We start from the raw sequence: 19,879 nt of genomic DNA, 5'->3' as shown, positions 1-19,879 counted from the left end.
GAAATGGAGGGGGAAGAGGGGGGAGGAGGGGAGAGGGAGGAGGAAGAAGAAAAAGAGGAGAAATACATACAGTAATGGCTAAATAAAGTGTTATGCTTCTGGTGCAGAAGTCAACATTATAACTGCTCTTGACTGAAGTCCGTTTAAAAGGCCCTAAGATTAGCAGAAGCTATATGTATGTGTTCTGTCCAATTAATAGTATGTACCACATTTATTATTTAACTAAACGTGTATAATTGACAAACGTACAGCAAATACTTTTCATGAAATTATTAATTTATCACTAAGGAATAGCTCATAAGCTGGATATAATGCTACATTTCTGTGAAGGACCATGTATACCTGTAGTATAAGGTTCCCAAAGCACTCATTTCTATGCCTTTCTTAAGACTGTGTTTTTGAAGTTGTTTCTCATCTTTTCTTCTGCGCAAGAAGATGACATTTTATGGTCCATTAAAAATAATAGAATAAAATAAAACATAGAAAAGCACTAATCATTTATAAATTAGTAAGTTATTCTCTGTAGGATATTATTTACAAAAAGTATTTAAGCAATGAACAGGTGAGGAGGACCTTACACCAAGGGAACACATATCTAATGATGGATCTTGAGAAACTGGGTCTTAGTTTGGATAAGAAGGCCTTCCCTTTCTTTATATGATATTAAGAAATTATTGTCTGTTCTGTTTATAAAGGAATTGCTGTTGAGATCATTTTGTATGGTATTAACTGATTGAGGGAAATGTTGAATTTTATCTAGACACCTGGAAATGGGCAGAGACACCTGCTTCTCAAGAATATTTAAGTTCCTGACTTTGGCCTGAGGATTTACCGCAGTCTCACAAAGGAAATGCGGATGGGTTCTTAGTGACTTACTAATTATATTTCTCAAAGAAAGCCTGTACATAGAAGGTGTCCCAGCCTTTCCCTGGAGGGTGAAATATGACATACTTCAGTGTTTTAGAAACCTTGGAGTTTATATTTTTCCTGGAAGCCCTAGGCATTCCAATGTTAGTTTAATCTTACTTGAGTCAGTGCTTATCTCCGGTTACTCCTGAAGGAACGACACAACTATAATTAACCATATGCTCATTTTTTTAATGGCTTATATTTCTTTGCTTCCATTAGTGGTGAAACAAGATAAAGGCATTTGTTGAGACATGTCTGAATTTATAAAATTTTCAGTGGAGTCAAGTTCAGGCATAAACTAGGATTTTAATGGTTTTAAACCTGAAAACACACACACACACACACACACACACACGTAAAATTAAGAAAAAAAAACCCAAAAACAAAAAACAAAATACTGTCACCTAAAAGCTTCAAGCTGTTTCAATTTGCTTCAATACTCCCTTAGGGCAAATTGTTCCTTTTTTCTGGCAAACCCAAGTAAATAGTCCTGTTTGTTATGCAATGTAAAGCAAATACTGTCTTCTAACTTGGAAATATTTGAGGTAATCTGGTTCCAGGGAATTAAAACCACTTTTGGGATAATAGTGAACACTTGTCTTTGTTAAAGATAGATTGCATGACTGCAAACAAGTTTGTTTTTGGAAAGAAAAAAGTTCGGTTTAGTAAGTAGGATAATGAGGACAAAAGAGTAATATAAAGCAATTACCCATTCAAACTCTTTGAATGGATTGTGTCTCAAGAGGGATGAGGGCCTGCATTCTTGAAAGATAGCTTTATTGCAATACTTTGGGCACAAGAAGGGTCAAATTCAGGTGGTCAACCATGGAGCAGTTATATAGGTATGTTCATTGACTGGAATCACATCATTAATGGCTACTTGGATTGGGATCTCTCCATTATATATCTACTAGTTATTTTTGTATATAATAGGCTATTAATTTGGGTTTATTTATTTAATGCTTGGCATATTACTGAACTCTTAATAGTTTTTCAGCTGATTCTTTGTTTTCCAGATATTTAGTCATAAAAAAAATATTTTTTTTCTCAGTAGAATTGTCCCTTGTTTAAATCTGTAGACTATCATATAGATTTTGATTTTTTTTTAGTTTTTAGTAAATTAGACTAGTAAAAAAATGTTGAGCTTTTTAAAAGTTAAAGAATATAAGAACATAGAGATTCAGGGCAAAGTGTACAGATAAAAGCTATTGCTATAGTTTAGGTGTGATGATGGTTGACATCCCAAATATTTGGCAGCCTGTAGTGGGCCATCCCCAATCTGAATGAATATCAAAAAGTTCAGATCATACCCTGGCCAGTACCCTCTACTGGTACCTATCAGTCTTGGTATGTGATTTGTTAATGGCCTTACATAATCTGAGGAAATAAAAATGAAAGCTTATATCTGAAAGATATTTTAGATAGTCATTTTATCGTATTTATTAATGTGAAAATAAAAATGTCTTCAAACCAGAAGGTGGTAGTCTAATTTATAGTAAGAGATCTACATTATAATCTATTAAAATCAGTTCACCAGTTGAATAATTAGAAAAGGGAAAATAACCCACACAGTTAATCATTTGTAAAGCATTTTGGTTAGGTAGACTTAAGAGAAATTAGCAGGTATTTTAATTTCCTACAATATCCTTACTGGCTAACAATTAAACCATGTCCATTTTTGTTCACCGACATTGTATACTATGTCTAGTAACCCTGTGGCTAGACTCATAATAGAAATATAAGTAGTTATCAAATTAGAACTTAAATTGTACCCAATTTATCGATGCTAATTCTCATATTATTTTATACATTTCCTTCAATAGAGCTCCAGATTTACTTTGATCATCCATAGACCATTTCACACATTTAAAGTGTCAGTATTTTCAGAGTTGTGCAACCATAATGACCATCAATTTGACAATATTTTCCTCACCCCACCCCCCAGGAAAAGCTCATACCAATTAGCAGTTACTTTTTATTCTCCCACCCCATGCTCCCTAACCAGACAACCACTAATCTATTTTATGCCTTTTAAGATTTCATGTAAAGGAAATTCTAGAGTAAGTGGTCTAATGTAACTGGCTTCTTTCACTTAGTATACCATTTTTGTGGTTCATCCGTGTTTTAGCTTATATCAGTACTTCATTCTTTTTTATTACTAAAATATATTCCATTGTATAGATGTACCACAATTCATTTATCCATTCAGCAGCTGGTTGATATTTGGGCTATTTCTGCTTTTGGCTATTATGAATAAAACTGCAATGAACATGTGTGTACACGTGGATATACGTTTTCATTTCTCTTGGGTATGGACCTACCGGGGAATTGCTTTGTCAAGTGGTAATTATATATTTAAAATTTTGAAAAACTGCCAGACTGTTTTCCAAAACAGCTGCACTATTTTATATTCCCACCAGCAATGTATGAATGTTCCAGTTCTTTGCTGAAACTTGTTGTTACCTTTTTAAATTACAGTCATCAAAATGGATGTGAAGTATGATTTTGATTTCCATCTTTGTGATGGCTGATAATATCAAACACGGTTTATGTTTTATCAGCCATTTGAATACCCTCATTAGTACCTGGGTTAAAAATTGAGCCTGCTTCTCTGTCTTTAGATCCCGCAGACAAAATTAGGATGCTTTATACTACTAATATAATTTCAAACAACAAACCTTCTGATACTTCATGGCTTTAGTAAATAAGCCAATGAGTAAGAGAATAGGATACTTTCAAGAGGAGAGGCCATTATGATGTTTTGCAGTTAGAGCATATTCTTAAAATAAATATTATTTCCTGTTAATTTTGCTACAGGATTTAATCTGTGACTGTTGTTCCAGCCAGATGAATGGCAATGATTTGTACTTGTAGCTTCCTTCCAAGAGCATCTTTATTGCCTTTCCCATTTTGTAAGCTCTTATCCTGAACACTGTAAAGACAAGAAGGAGCTGTTGTCCCTTCTTCAGTTGTGATGAGATGAAGGCGTGTTCTCTAGGAAGTCCTCTGGGTAGTTGTCAGAGTAGTTTTTGGTGTCAGAGTGCCAGGCTGGTAGGATCAATTTCCTATCCATTTCTGTGGAAATTAGAATCTAGGAAATTAACGATAGCCATGGTTCTGAGTTATTTGCCTGCCTTGTATTTTTAATGAACTGACCTCCTCTTCTTACTTCTACAAAAACTATCAGGACCTATTCATGCTTAGCCAAACCTAATTCCCAGCTCAAAGGAGGTTGGAGGGAAGGGACCTCTCTCACTTTTTTTTTTTTTTTTTAAATAAGTGCATGGAATGAAGAGGTAGTATTTTTTACTTGGTTATGCATCACACTTTCAATATAATTATTTTGCTGAGGTAAAAAGTATGGAGTTGCAAAAATAGCACTGTTATTTATTTATTATTTATTTGTTTGTTTATCTATTTACTTATTTAAATTATGCCCATTTTACATTCTTGAGTTCCAAAAGATGTTTAATTCTGTTTAATATCTTAGGGCTGGTTGAGTGGATAGATAGGCATTTTACTTTAATTTTCAAACTACATAATTATCTGCCAGGATCAATAACTCCAAGTTCTTATTCTACCTGTTCAACTGATTCAGGAGCCTTAGTATTCAACACACACACACACACACACACACACACACACACACACACACGAACCCACATTGTGTGAAATAATCATAAAAATGATATGAATATCTTAATGTTATCTTAACTAAGATTTTTCATGATTTTTAATTTTATGTATGTCTTTGGCTATTGTTTAATGACAAGTACAATTTAAATAGAGAATCAGATACCTTTTTGAGAAAAAGTGCACTACTGAAATACTTTAAAATGTAGCACCAGATTATGATTAAGTGTACTGTCAGGTTGTCATTTATTACAAAAATAAAATAAAAGAGATTGTACCTGGATAATGAGGTGTATTATGTACTCCAGTAAACCTGGACCTGTCAGCCATAGAAAAGGAGAGTCGGCTTCATCTCCATGGTGATACCAAGTGTTTTTTCCTGATGCGGCACGAAAAGGTGGCCATGAAGATGATCTGTCAAAGCCAGTAGAGGGGGAAGTTACAGAATGAGGGTAGATGAATGATTCTGATCTACATGGATTTTTTCAGAGCTACACCATTTCTTATTCTGTTTGTGAATGATGAAAGAGCATAATGCTGCTTACACTACTAATAGACTTAGCTTCATTTCTAACATGGTTTGAAAGTGCAAAAAATACAGTGGAATGGATGATTTTTTTAATTAATAATGGAAGTACCTGTGATCAGTTTCAATCTCCCACCACTCACCTCAAGTAAGAACACCATATGATTCATATAAAAAGAGTTTAACAGATGTTATTGTGATTATGTTTAATAATTTTCCCCCCATCATCTCTGGCCTAAGTTTCCATACTAATCACCGACATTAATTTCTTGTAAATTGTTTTGTTGAATGTGTGAGAGGAGGCCACTCATAGTAAATAACTAGTTATACAATTCACCTAGAGTCAGACAAGTTGAAACTAATGAGTCATTTGTTTGATTCCAGCTTTGTGTGGATTGAGCATTGATGATAGGGGCTATAAACCCATCTCTAAATGGTAGTACTAAAGAATACAGGCTTTTGGAAGCAGATGAACCTGTGTTAAAAATCTTACTTTAACTCTATCAGTCCTGTGACCCTGGGTTTCAGTGTCCTTTTTAGGAAAAGAAGAACAATAAAACTTCACAGAGTAGCTTACAGATAAAGTGACGCATGCTAAATAGCACAATTCCTAGCAGAAAGACAGTGCCCAATAAATGGTAGCTAATAATTTTATCGTTAGTGGATTCTTCTCTGTTGTGTGTAGAAAAAAAAATGACAAAACTTAATCACATTAAAGAAATCTAGTTCAAAAGACTTTAATATTGTTTTGCACTCCCACTAAGTTCTATCGAACATCAAACTAAGTATTTACCCATCTTAAACCTGAAAATAACCCTTTTTATTTACCTAATTTTAGAAGAGCTGAATAATTCCTTTCAGAGATTCTTTGAGAGAAATACAGTGGAAAAACTCTGCTTGTTATAATGTTAATTTCTTAGCATGACTGCCAAAGCTATAGATATCCTTCCCTGAAATTAAACACGCTAAGTAATAACTCTGAGAAAAACAGACAACACGAAGGAAAAACTATAATAATTTGGTTATACTAAAAAAGGTACTCAAAGCACCTCTGAAAAATAACACAGCTATCTTGTATAACACAAGATAGTAATTGGGAAAACAATTTAAGAAATAACTACTCTTGTTTTTCACACTGTCACTTTTATGTACTGGAATCTGTGTGCTACCATTTATCTTTTCTGACAACACTTAAAGCATATGTTAGCCGGTAATTAATTTCATTTTCTTTTACTTTTATATCACATTAGCTGAACAGAATCAAAGAACTTACTACAGTAACTTATTAAAACATTCTCTACCATTGTTTAATAGTTGGAAGTGTAGTGTTGGATTTGGCTTTTCAATACTCTTGTAGTTTTTGATGTGTTAACTTTTCCTTGACGTCTCCAGATATAGTATCAAGATAAAATTCATTATGACTATACCTCGATGGGAACCTCTACATATGATTTTCAAAAGCATCTGTAAATTATTGCACAGTGGATACTTTTTGAAAATTAATGATTGAGATATGAAAAAAAAAGAGACACCATTTTCTTAAATAAAAATTAATTGCTTAATTGAGGTTTTTTTTCTTGAGGGGGGTGGTGAGACGATTCAGACTTTAGTGACATGATTTTGCAAAAACTGCTCTTGTGACAAATATACCAGTTCATAGCTCAGTTTTGCTGTGTGTAATCAGCTATCAGTTGTAGGCATCAAAATTAATATGTTTTTATTTTGGAGAGTTTGTGAATAAATGATTGCTAAAATAACATGTAAATATATGAATATATCTTAAATTCCTTTTCTGTGCAGAAACTATGTCTTTTGTAGATAAGAGTGTAAATTTATTCTTTTCTTTCCCCCATCAGATGTAGGTTCTGTTGAAGGACTTGCGTATCACAGGGCTTGGGATACACTGTACTGGACCAGCTCCACTACCTCATCCATCACCAGACATACAGTGGACCAAACACGCCCAGGAGCATTTCACAGGGAGGCAGTCATTGCCATGTCAGAGGATGACCACCCACATGTGCTAGCCCTGGATGAATGCCAAAAGTAAGAAAGAGTGAATTGTTATTTCTTCATTATAAGTCAAAGATTATCAAAGATATGTTAATTTTAAAAAGAATTAACTTTTAAGACAAAGGTATTCTTTGAAGTTTTCCTTTCCTGATTCATAAAACTATTTTTTTTAAAAAGAGCACTGTAAATGAGTAATTAGAATCCAGGCTTGTGAAATGCCAGGTATCAACTCCATGAGAATTCCAGCAAAAGCAAATTTAAATGATGAAAGGGAAAATAGAAACAATACTGTGCTGGGAAAGGTATATGAAGAAGACACTAAAGCATGATAAATGATAAATGATAAATTGATAAATGATAAATTGAAATGATAAATCTGAAAAAAAAAACTGTTAACATGTATTAAAAACTAAAAGATGTTTCTATAATCTAATTAAGTAATTTTAACAACTGGGAATCTCTCTAATTGAAACACAGAAAACAACAATTACTCTGTGTGCAGCTATATTTTCAAAAGACTTGACAATAGTCGAAATTTTCCACATGTGTTTGATGACATATTGTGCAGGCATTTAAAATAATACATACAAAGAATTTGTGACAAGAAGAAATACTCAGGCTATGGTATAGAGTGAATAAAAAACAAAACAAATGAGAAAAAATTCATGTTTGGGGTAGATGCCATAAGGAAGCAATTGTATGAAAAAAGAAGAACAAAGCTTGGGTTATGCAGAAAAAAGATTTTTATGAAGTTCTGCTTCCATACAATATTATAAGAATATTTTACTACTGGAAAGTCCTTTTGTTCTTAAGCAAATAAACAACAATCAGACAAATCTGGCTTTTACCAAGTAGAAATAGAAGAGCTCTTTTTTAGATGTGGTAAAGAAAAAATGAAGAATAAAAAAAAAATTACTGATAAACACTGACCCTGACCACTTGAAAGAAGAAAGGACTGCATAAATTAGTCAGTGTGTGAATATCTAAATCTGGACACTCTTACAGAGCTAGAAATGAGATTAGATTTAATTCAGTTAACACTTTCATCTTAAATGAAGACTATGAAGGTTGAGAGAAAGCTGATTCCTCACAAGCTCTGGTGACTTAGTTCAGATGGACACAGGCCTGCCTGGGCAGAGCTGCTTCTGCTCACACCACGGACCTATCACAATACAGCTTGTTGTTGAATCAACTGCATTGATCTTGACGGTTCACCAGGAGAATCTTAGGATAGTAGTAAGTGTCTGCAGTTAATCAAAGGAATTTCTAAGACAGTTTTGAAATAAACATAAGGGAGATGACTGACAATATTATATATGATTAGTTTTAATTGATAAGTGCTTTATCTTATATTTACTACATAAGCTAAAATTACACTTCCATCTAACATAGTGAAATGTAAATTAGAATTAAACACATCAAAATGTTTTAATTGAAAAATTACATATAACTAAAATTTAAAGTATAAAAATATTTTTTGTTATACATATCAATGACACTTTCAAATCACTTTTGAAAATGTATGTCAGTTGGTTAACAGAAATTTTAAAGTAAAATCTTAAATTCTAGGTAAAAAACTATTTGAGTTCAAAACTTGGTTCAATTACTATAATTTTAATTACTCATAGCTCTTTGGCCTCCGTTTTCTTATTTGTGAAATGAAAGGTGAAATTAAAGGAATACTAATACCTTCAGAAATTCTGTAATTCTAAAACCAATAATTTAGGAAAATACTGCAGATAAGTGTACTTAATACTTTATATTATATGCATAACTTTTAAAATGTTTTAACTTTTTCTTTCAAGTCACACTGTGTGGATAAAACTACTGTGTAATTTAAGAAAGTGGAATGCCATTTGTTTTTGCAAATTTACTCATTCATAGGACAAAATATTTTTGACACTTGCTCACTTAGAACACTCGTATTCCATAGGATAGATTAAAAGGCTATGAAACTTTTTTTTTCTTTTAAAGATTTTATTTATTTATTTGACAGAGAGAGCGAGAGAGCACAAGCAGGGAGAACAGTAGAGGGAGAGGGAGAAGCAGGCTCCCCACCAAGCAGGGAGCCCGATGTGGGGCTCGATCCCTGGGCCCTGAGATCATGACCTGAGCCACCCAGGCGCCCCAGGCTATGAAACATTTTAACAAAGAGCATAGTTGACCCAGCTTTTCTCAATTGTGGGGGTTATTTTAAATTAGCAAATAGAAAGATTTTTGTCGTGACTTGAATATTGTTCAGTAATAAGTGTTTGCATAATACTAAAAAACCACATATTGAAAATTTTGTTGTTTATAATTCTGCGTGACCTTTAAATGATTATACATAGAAATGGTATATATAATCTTGCTGTAAATATGAAATATTATTTCAAGTAGTTTTTCTCTGCCAACATATATTAAGCATGTTTTTTTCAAATACGTAAAATAGCCTGCCTGTCAGCCTCTCTCTCTTCCTCCCTTCTTCTTTTCCTCCTTTATTCCTTGTTCTTTCCTTGCTTCCTTCCTTCCTTCCTTCCTTCCTTTCTTCCTTCCATCCTTCCCACCTTCTCCCTTTTTCCTCCCCTTCCTGCCTCCCTCCCTCCCTCCTTTCCTTCCTTCCTTCTCTCCTTTGTTCCATTCTAAGCAGCAACAACCAGTCTTCAAATAAAATTTTAGGGACAGTCCTATAGATAAAATAAGAGAAGAGCTGTTTTGGTAAAAATAGGGATTAGAAACTGGAACTCTACAGACTCTGTTTTTCCAGTGACTTGTAAAGGCTTCCCCAAAGAACAAGTTGACAAACACTGATTTAAAGCATTCTATAAAAACTCTAAGTAACAGATAATACTTTTAGGGATTTGAGACTAACCTCTGGAATCCCAAAATCAACATTGTCATTTATTTAAAAAATCACACTGACAAAGAGAGAAGAGAAAAGAAGAAATTAAAGAAATATAGTAGTTTATTAATTGTGTTTCTCTAAGACCTATACAAAGGAGAATGCAGAATCTAAAAAGCGAACCAGGAAAGAGAAGGAGATTTTGATATTTGCCAATTAAAGAAAAGAAATATAGTTAGGTTAAGAATAATGTCTAAGACAATGATACTCAATATGCTGAAACATGATATTAATAAGTTAAAATACATTTGCAACTCACAGAAAATTTAGGATAACTGTTTCATCCATGATTAAAATAAGTTTTCACTATACATCAAACTGACTCAATTTAATCAAATTATTTGAGAGAATGTACAAGATAATTGTTTTTCAGAAGTAGTTTCTAGGTTTTATTTAAGAAACTAAGAAAAATATACATGCATATATAATATACATATCTCCACTTGTTACCTAGACTTCCTTAAGGATCATAGAATATGAGACAAATAATTTTGCTTTTTTTTAAAACAGCTTGACATCACCATATTTCTACTGTTTCTGTTGTTAATGAAAATTTTAATTTATTATCACAATTTTCATTTTAATTAGTTTAATGTTTTGGACCAACTGGAATGAACAACATCCAAGTATAATGAGATCTACCTTGACTGGGAAAAATGCTCAAGTGGTGGTCAGTACAGACATACTCACTCCAAATGGTCTCACCATTGACCACCGTGCAGAAAAGCTGTATTTCTCAGATGGCAGCCTAGGAAAAATTGAAAGATGTGAATATGATGGATCCCAGAGACATGTAAGTTAACTGAGAATTTCTTGATTATAGATTTAAGCAATTATACTTTTGAAAAAAAAATATACTTTGTACTTGCCTGAAATATGTGTATCAAGAGATTTCAAAATATGTAATTGTTTGAACAAATTCAATTGAATATAAAGTTTAAAAGAAAACTAGATAATATTTTTGAAAAACTTGTTCAAGGGCATTTGCTACCATAGAGACAGTCTAACTCTTAAAACTTTATTCTGTGCCCTGATGGTGAAAATATAAATTGGTGCAGTCACTATGGAAAACAGTATGGAGGTTCCTCAAAAAATTAAAAACACAAATACCATATAATCCAGCAGTTCCACTTCTGAGTATTTAAACCAAGAAAACAAAAATACACATTTGAAAAGATATATCCATTCCTATGATGATTGCAGCATTATTTTACAATAGGTGAGATGTGGAAGCAACCCAGGTGTCCATCAATAGCCAAATGAATAAAGAAAATATAGTATATTTATATAATTGAATATTATTCAACCATAAAAAAGAATGATGTTTTGCCATTTGTGACAATGTGGGTGGACCTTGAGGCATTCTGCTAAGTGAAATAAGTAGAAAAAGGCAAATACCTTATGACCTCCCTTATATGTGGAATCATAAAAATCAAACAAGTAAACAAACGAAGCTCATAGATACAGAGAACACATTGGTGGTTACAAGAGGTGGTGGGAGTGGGAGAAATGGGTAAACTGTTTTTTTTTTCCTTAGCTTAAATAAATTAAATATTTTTTTAACAAAATAAAAGAATAGCTATTGGATGAAAATTAGCCATCATCAGTAAAAAAATAATAGTAAAATAAAAATAAAGGCCAATCATTTAATCTTCATAAATTTTAGTTTTCTAATATGCAAATTCTCTACCTAACTTTCAAGGTTATTATGAGGATACAGTACAAAAGTATGTGCCCAAGAACATAGCAGAGAAACTCTAAATGAAGCTATTGGATAACTTTTAAAATGGCAGTCAGGAAAATCATTGTCCTGGATGTGGTATTACTTTCTAGTAGGCACTGATACAGAAAATGCTTCCACAGTGCCTTATAGAAATGCTTTATCCACTTCAAGTTATTATTATTTTTTATATACCTGCTTTGCTTTTATCCCCACAGTGTATTCTTTTTTTTTTTTTTTTTTTTTTTTTTTTTTAAGATTTTATTTATTTATTTGAGACAGAGAGAATGAGAGACAGAGAGCATGAGAGGGAGGAGGGTCAGAGGGAGAAGCAGACTCCCCGCCGAGTAGGGAGCCCGATGCGGGACTCGATCCAGGGACTCCAGGATCATGACCTGAGCCGAAGGCAGTCGCTTAACCAACTGAGCCACCCAGGCGCCCCCCACAGTGTATTCTTATGTATGGTAATTATAGCCCCCCTACGTGGTTCAGTCATCAGGTCTCTAATATAACTTAAAAGATTTCTTTTGATACTTAAAAAAATACATGCCTAGTTAAGACTTCAACTCTCCATTTTGCATCCCTGTCTAAACCAGGATACTTTCTGGCTGGCTATAGTATACAATATTGTATTGTATATTTGAAGTTGCTGAAAGAGTAGATTTTAAATATTCTCACCTGCACCACACACACACACACACACACACACACACACACACACAAATTCTAACTACGTGAGGTTATGGATGTATTAACTAATCTTATTGTGGTAATCATTTTGCAATATATACAACATCAAATCATCATGTTGTACACTTTAAGCTTACACAATGTTATATGTCAATTATATTTCAATAAAATTGGGGGAAAAAAGATTTCTGTCCTGTAGAAATGCAAATGTTGAGAGGAGAACATTACTTTAAAGGCTATGGTTTTATCCTACCACAGGACACTAACCAATTTTGTCTCAAACTTAGAATTACATATTACTTTTCCTCTACTTTTATCATCAAAAAAAATCTGATTTGGCCCCCAAACTGGGAAAGTATTTCAAAATTTATTACATTTTTACATCCATCTAGATTTCCTTATCTTTATCTTCATTGTAAAGGAGCAAATCTGTGTCCCACTCATCTGGCTTTTAATAAATATGCATCTGGATAGTTGAATTATAGAAACCATAGGACTGTATAATGCAACAAAGATTTCAAGGTTATATAATCTCTAGTAGCTTCTGATTCATTCTGTCTTTGAAAAAAAGAAATTCTGTAGAATTCCATTTTAACCAATAGCAATTTTTTATTTAATAAAAAGCATATTGAATACTGCAGAGATTTTTCTGTTACATAAAGACATAGGATAGAGAAAATGTGTTAACTTTTGACTATAAATACAATCCAATCTTGACATAAAACTGTTTTCATTTCTTCTCTCTGTTTTTTTTTAATTGAAGTATGGTTGACGTAAAATATTGCATTAATTTTACAGGTACAACATAGTGATTCAACATTTATAGACATTACAAAATGATCAATTAGTTTAGGTACCATCTGTCACCATATAAAATTATTACAACATTATTGACTGTATTCCCTATGCTGTACTTTTAATCCCTGTACTTATTTACTTTATAACTGGAAGTTTATACCTCTTAATCCCCTTCATCTATTTTGCCCATGTCCCCAACTCCCTTACCTCTGACAATTACAGTTTGCTTCTGTATCTATGAGTCTGTTTTTGTTTTGTCAGTTTATTTTGTATTTTTGGTTCCACATGTAAATGATATCATACAGTATTAGACTTTCTTTGACTTATTTCATGTAACATAATACCCTCTAAATCCATCTATGTTTTCACAAAAGGCAAGGGTTCATTCTTTTATATGGCTGAGTTAATATTGCAATATATATATTTTACATGTTCTCTATCCATTCATCTATTGATGGGCACTCGGGTTGCTTACACATCTTGGCTATTGTAAATAATGCTACAGTGAACATATGGATATGTATTTCTTTTCAAATTAGACTTTTTGTTTTCTTTGGATAAATACCCAGAAGTGGAATTACTGAATTAAATGGCATTTCTATTTTTAGTTTTCTAAGGAAATTCCATACTGTTTTCTGTAGTGGCTGCACCAATTTATATTCTCACCATCAGCAGATGACCATTCCCATTTCTCCACATCCTTGCCAACACTTGTTATTTCTTGTTTTTTTGATACTAGCCATTCTGGCAGGTATAAGCTGATATGTCATTGTGGTTTTGATTTGCATTTCCCTAATGATTAGTGATGTTGAGCATCTTTTCCTGTATGTGTTGGCCATCTGCACGTTCTTCAGAAAAATCTCTGTTCAGGGTCCTCTTGCTCATTTTTAATTGAATTGAATATTTCATTGAGGATTTGTGCATGTATGTTTATGAAGAAAAGATATTAGCATGTAATTTTCTTTTTTTGCAGTGCCTTTGTCTCGTTTTGGTATCAGGGTAATGCTGGCTTTATAGAATAAATTTGGAAGCATCCCTTTCTCTTTAACTTTTTGGAATAATTTGAGAAGAATAGGTATTATCTCTTCATATGTTTAGTAAAATTGGGAGGTTTTTTGGGAGGTTTTTGATTACTGATTCAATTTCATTGCTAGTAATCATTCTGTTCACATTTCCAATTTTTTTTTTTTTTTTTCCTGATAAAGGCCTTGGAAGATTGTATGTTTCTAGGAATTTATCCTTTTCTTCTAGGTTATCCAACTTGTTGGCATACTGTTGTTCCTAGTAGTCTCCTACAATCGTTTGTATTTCTTTTTTTTTTTTTTTTTGACTTTATTTATTCATTTGACAGAGAGAAAGAGGGAGAGCACATGTAGGCAGAGCGGCAGGGAGAGGCAGAGGGAGAAGCAGGCTCCGGGCTGAGCAGGGAGTCCGATGTGGGACTCGTTCCCAGGACCTGGGATCATGACCTGAGTTGAAGGCAGAGGCTTAACCGACTGAGCCACCCAGGAGCCCTGAATCCTTTGTATTTCTGTGTTGTCAGTTGTAGCTTCTACGCTTTGATTTCAGATTTTATGTATTTGGGTCTCCTCTTGTTTGTTTTTTCTTAATGAATTTGGCTAAAGTTTATCAATTTTATTTATCCTTTTAAAGAACCTTATTTTAGTTTTATTGATCTTTTCTATTTATTTGTCTTTATATTTCATTTATTTTTGCTCTGATCTTTATTATTTCCTTCCTTTTACTAACTTTGAGCTATGTTTGTTCTTTTTTTCTTTCTATGAGGTGTAAGGTTAGATTGTTTTTTGAGGTTTTTCTTGTTTCTTGAGGTAGGATTGTATCACTATAAACTTCCCTCTTAGAACTTGTTTTGCTGGGTTCCATAGATTTTACAGTATTTTGTGTCCAATTTTATTTTTCCCATGTATTTTTTTATTTCCTTTTTGATTTCTTCATCGACTCACTTGTTTTTAGTAGCATGTTGTTTAATAACTACATTTCTGTGATTTTTACAGTTTTCCTCTTGTAACTAATTTCTAGTTTCATACTGTTGTGATAGGGAAAAAAACTTCTTCTTAAACTCATTGAGACTTGTTTTGTGGCCTAACATGTGACCCATCCTAGACAGTGTTCCATGTGCACTTGAAAACATGTATTCAGCAGTTTTGGGATGGAATGTTCTGTATATATCTATTAAGTCCATCTAGTCTAATGTGTGGCTTAAGGCTAATATTTCCTTATTGATTTTCTTTCTGGATATTCTATTCATTGATGTATCTGGGGTGTTATAGTCCCCTACTATGGTTGTATTACTATCAGTTTATCTTTATGTCTGTTAATATTTGCTCTATATATTTAGGTACTCTAATGTTGGGTGCATAGATATTTAAAATTGATGTATTCTCTTGTTGGCTTGATCCCTTCATTATGTCATTGTCATGCCCTCTTTGTCTCTTGTTATAGTCTGTTTTAAAGTCTGTTGTTTTTTTTTGTCCTATTTGTTTTGTTTTGTTTTTTTGATTTAAATATTGCTGCCACAGATTTCTTTTTGCTTCCATTTGCCTGGAATATCTCTTTCTATCCTTTTACTGTCAGTCTGTATGCCTGTAGGTGTAAAGTGACTGTCTTGTAGACAACATAGACATGAACTTTTCTTTTTTAATTCATTCAGCTTTGTCTTTTGTAAGGCAGCTATGCTCACCACTGTACCACCAATGCCACCCATCCTATGTCTTTTGATTGGATCATTTAGTACATTTACATTTAAAGTAATTACTGATAGGTATGTATAGTGTCAGTTTGTTAATTGTTTTTAAAATGTTTTTTGAAGTTCTCTTCTCTTCTCTTGCTCTCTTCCATTATGACTGACGACCTTCTTTAGTGTCATGTTTTGATTACTTTCTCTTTATTTTTTGCATAATTATACAATTTCTTCATTTGTGGTTACGGTGGCATTCATATATATTGCAATATTTATATATAATATATATTTATTTATAAATAATTATAAATTTTAAATTAAGTATATATTATTTATACATATTTATAAATATATCTTTATATAATCAGTCTATTTTAAGTTGATGGACACCTAAGTTCAGACATGTTTTAGGGCTTTTAGAAAAGCCCTAAAGTTTTACTACCCAACCATGTTTTATGCTTTTGAGGTCATACTTGATATTTTTAAATTTTGTGTATTCTTTAATTGTTGTTGATACAGTTGATTTTATTCCTTTTGTCATTTATCCTTCATATTAGCTTTATAAGTGGATGATCTACTACTTTTATTATACGTTTGCTTTTACTAAGAGGGTTTTTTTTTTCTTTTATAATTTTCTTACTTCTAATTATGGCCATTTCTTTTCTGTTTGAAGAAATCCCTTTGAAATTTTTTATAAGGCCAATTTAGTTGTGATCAACTCCTTTAACTTTGTTTGTCTGAGAAACTCTTTATCTCTCCTTCAATTCTGAATTAAAATCTTGCCAGATAGAGTATTTTTGGTTGCAAATTTTTTCTTTTAGTGCTTTGAATTTATTGGGCCACTCTCTTCTGCTTGTAAATTTTCTGCTGAAAAATTAGCTGATAGTCTTATGAGGGTTCCCTTGTGTATAAGTAGTTGCTTTTGTCTTCCTGCTTTTAAGATTCTCCATTTTTAAATTTTGACATTTTAATTATAATGTGTCTCAGTGTAGACTTTTTCAGGTTCATTTTGTTGGGAACTCTCTGATTCCTGAACCCTAGAAGTCTGTTTCCTTCCCCACATTAGGAAAGTTTTAGCTATTATTTCTTCAAATAAATTTTCTGCACCTTTCTTTCTCTTTTTTCCTTCTGAGACTCCTGTAAGCACTTAATGTTGTTACAGAGATCCCTTAAACTATCCTCATGTTTTAATTTTTTTTTTTTTTTTTATTTTGGCTGTTCAGCCTGGATGATTTCACTACCCTGTTTTCCAGATTGCTGATCTGTTCTTCTGCATCATCTAATCTGCTATTGATTTCTTCTAGCATACTTTTGTAAATTTCAGTTGTATTTTTCAGCTCATATCTAAAAGCACATTATCTATCTCTCTGTTAAAGTTCTCATCATCCTCATCCATTCTTCTCTTGTGTCCTGTGAGTGTCTTTATGAACATTACTTTGAACTCTTTAGCAGATAAGTTGCTTATTCCACTTTGGTTAGGTTTTGTTTGTTTTTTGCTTTTTTTTGTTTTTTCCTCTGAGGTTTCTTCTTTTTCTTTAATTTGGAACATGTTCCTCTCTCTCTTCATTTTGCCTAACTCTCTGTTAGGGTGGAGCTGTACCTCCTAGTCTTGAAAATAGTGGTCTTATGCAGAAGGTATCCTGTGGGGTCCGGAAGAATATCCCCCATCGTCACCAGAACCAAGTGCTCCAGTGGTGCCCCTGTGTGCCCTTCTGTTGTGTCTGGAATGAGACTGCTGTGGGCAGGAGTTGTTTCCTGAACCCCACACCCTAGGGTGGGAGCCACTTGGGCGTAGCACCAGTCTAGGCTAAGGCCATTTGCAGGATGCCACAGGTGAGAGCTTCTTTGAAGGGATGCTGGTCCCGGCCAGTGCTACCTGCTGGATAAGGCTGCTCACTAAATGTGGTGCAGTGGGAGACACTTTGCAGGTAGGGTGTGCTGACTTGGCCATCTCTCTTTCTGCTTTAATGCAAATTAGGTGGAACCAGGATTTAGATGACTCAGAATCTTTCATTATTGCATCTATCTTAATTTCATAAAAATTATTTTAATAAAGATCCTCACAAAAAAAAGAAGAACCTCGAAACTTCAGGACAATGCAAAAATGCTTAACAGCTTATTTACAAAATTGTTCCTTCCTCTACTTCCTTCCCAACGCCATAAAACCTCCAAATAATATTACTGCCCCATAATCCCTCCTTAATGACAGAGTGATTGTCTTTCAAGATAATGATTTTTTAGGTCTGTGTCACACATTCCATACTTGAAGATAAATTGAACAGTGTTTTCTTTTAATGTAATAAGTGGAAGAAGGCTGATCTCTGTGAGTGGGTGGATTTTTTTTTTTTTTCTTTTGAAAGGCTGTATAACAGACTGGTGAGTTCCAAAGCAAATCTAGATACTAGCACTTAACTCATGAAACTGTTCCTAAAGCCTCATTTATAAAAGAGCCCTCTGTGTATGAATTTAGAGTCTACAGAATAAGAAAAGATTGCAGATCAAGTAATAATTGTAATTCTGTTCTGAATGTATGATATGACCTCAAAATATTAAGAATTATAATTGAGATGTCAAAAACTTATTTTGGTATTGTTAGCCACCTTTGAATGAACCTATATTTTATCTGCTTAACTAGATTTGAGGACATGGGTCATCTTTTCTACATCTTTGAATTCACAGTGACTTCTGTTTTCACAAAATTAGAGAACAGTATTTGTATTGATTTTAGCTTATATTTGTTTTTATACCTAATAATGAACACATGAGCACTCCCCACCTCAACATCTCTGCCAGATGATTGTTAAAGCACACCTTGAACATATTCTTTTTTTATTTCACTGGAGGTACTTGATAAGATAACTTATTTTAGTTTTAAGCATCTTTTTTCTTTTTTGAGACAAAATTTATTTATGAATTTGGTTTTTAGGTCTCAATTTAGGCTTCTGAAATAAACAAACCAGTTTTTTTCCTCTCTCTCTGCAGTGCTTCAAATACATAGTGAGAATTGTCATTTTCTCTTTATACTCATTACCACTTTGATTGAGTTAATTTACTTTGTATAATACTTTTGCATACAAAAGACATGGTGCAATTCTCCATGCAGTTAAGGAAACAGTTAAGATCTGACCTCTCTAGGGCGCCTGGGTGGCTCAGTCATTAAGTGTCTACCTTCGGCTCAGGTCATGATCCCAGGGTCCTGGGATCGAGCCCCGCATTGGGCTCCCTGCTCCGCGGGAGGCCTGCTTCTCCCTCTCCCACTCCCCCTGCTTGTGTTCCTTCTCTTGCTGTCTCTGTCAGATAAATAAATAAAATCTTTAAAAAAAAAAAAAAAGATCTGACCTTTCTATAGGTGTCACATGGATTTAGGAATAGACTTAACTTTACAAAAAAAAAGGGGGATTCTCTATGCTTTTATTTATTTTAATAATGGTATAGTCTAAGAAAATTGCTTGGTTATATGGCCCTCTCTGGTGACCTGACCATTATAATTTGAAATGCAAAGAAAACACTGAAATCCTTTTTTAATGGGTAGATATAATCCATCCTCCAATAATACATAAGACTCAATTTTTATTACCTTCAATCTTTATGTTCTGTTACTTTATCATGTTCATTGGATAAAGGTATGTGTATGGGTCCAAAGTTACCTTATTATTTTGCCAGTTATCAGAATTCTGTGGTTGCTATGCCATAGTGTTCATGGTCAGTGCCATGGAATTACCACTCATTTCTGTATATTAGCCTGTCTCTTATGTTTTAATCATTATTTTGTAAACAGAATATGAGTTATTTGTTCTTGAATGCCATTTTTTTTAAATTGACTTAAATTTCTGGATACCTGTTATACTTTTAAGCCTATTTTCTTGATTAATTACCTGTTTTATAATAATCTATTACTAAGATAACCATAGAACTATGAGACTGAGAGTATAAGTGAAAGCTAGGTCATCTCCTAATATCTTTAGGAAAGGTTAAAGATGCAATCTGGCTTAAGTTTAAAGATTTAAT

The 19,879-nt window shown here is 33.2% G+C and overlaps 1 protein-coding gene across 1 annotated transcript in view; it reads left to right on the top strand.

Annotated features, from left to right (window-relative positions):
- The window catches only part of LRP1B (LDL receptor related protein 1B), a 1,839,752-nt gene that overhangs the window by 1,484,868 nt on the left and 335,005 nt on the right, over positions 1-19,879 (top strand). The window contains exons 42-43 of the mRNA XM_045868938.3: positions 6,925-7,114; positions 10,551-10,755. Coding sequence (XP_045724894.2) covers positions 6,925-7,114; positions 10,551-10,755 — 395 coding nt within the window. The remainder of the gene's footprint in view (positions 1-6,924; positions 7,115-10,550; positions 10,756-19,879) is intronic.

The sequence above is a fragment of the Mirounga angustirostris genome, unplaced genomic scaffold (genome assembly GCF_029215605.1).
Source record: "Mirounga angustirostris isolate CCGP_5_RB_7025 unplaced genomic scaffold, mMirAng1.0.hap1 SCAF_3, whole genome shotgun sequence".
Lineage (NCBI taxonomy): Eukaryota > Metazoa > Chordata > Mammalia > Carnivora > Phocidae > Mirounga > Mirounga angustirostris.
Note: the sequence above shows the minus strand (reverse complement) of the source record. Positions and strands in the feature narration are given on the sequence as shown.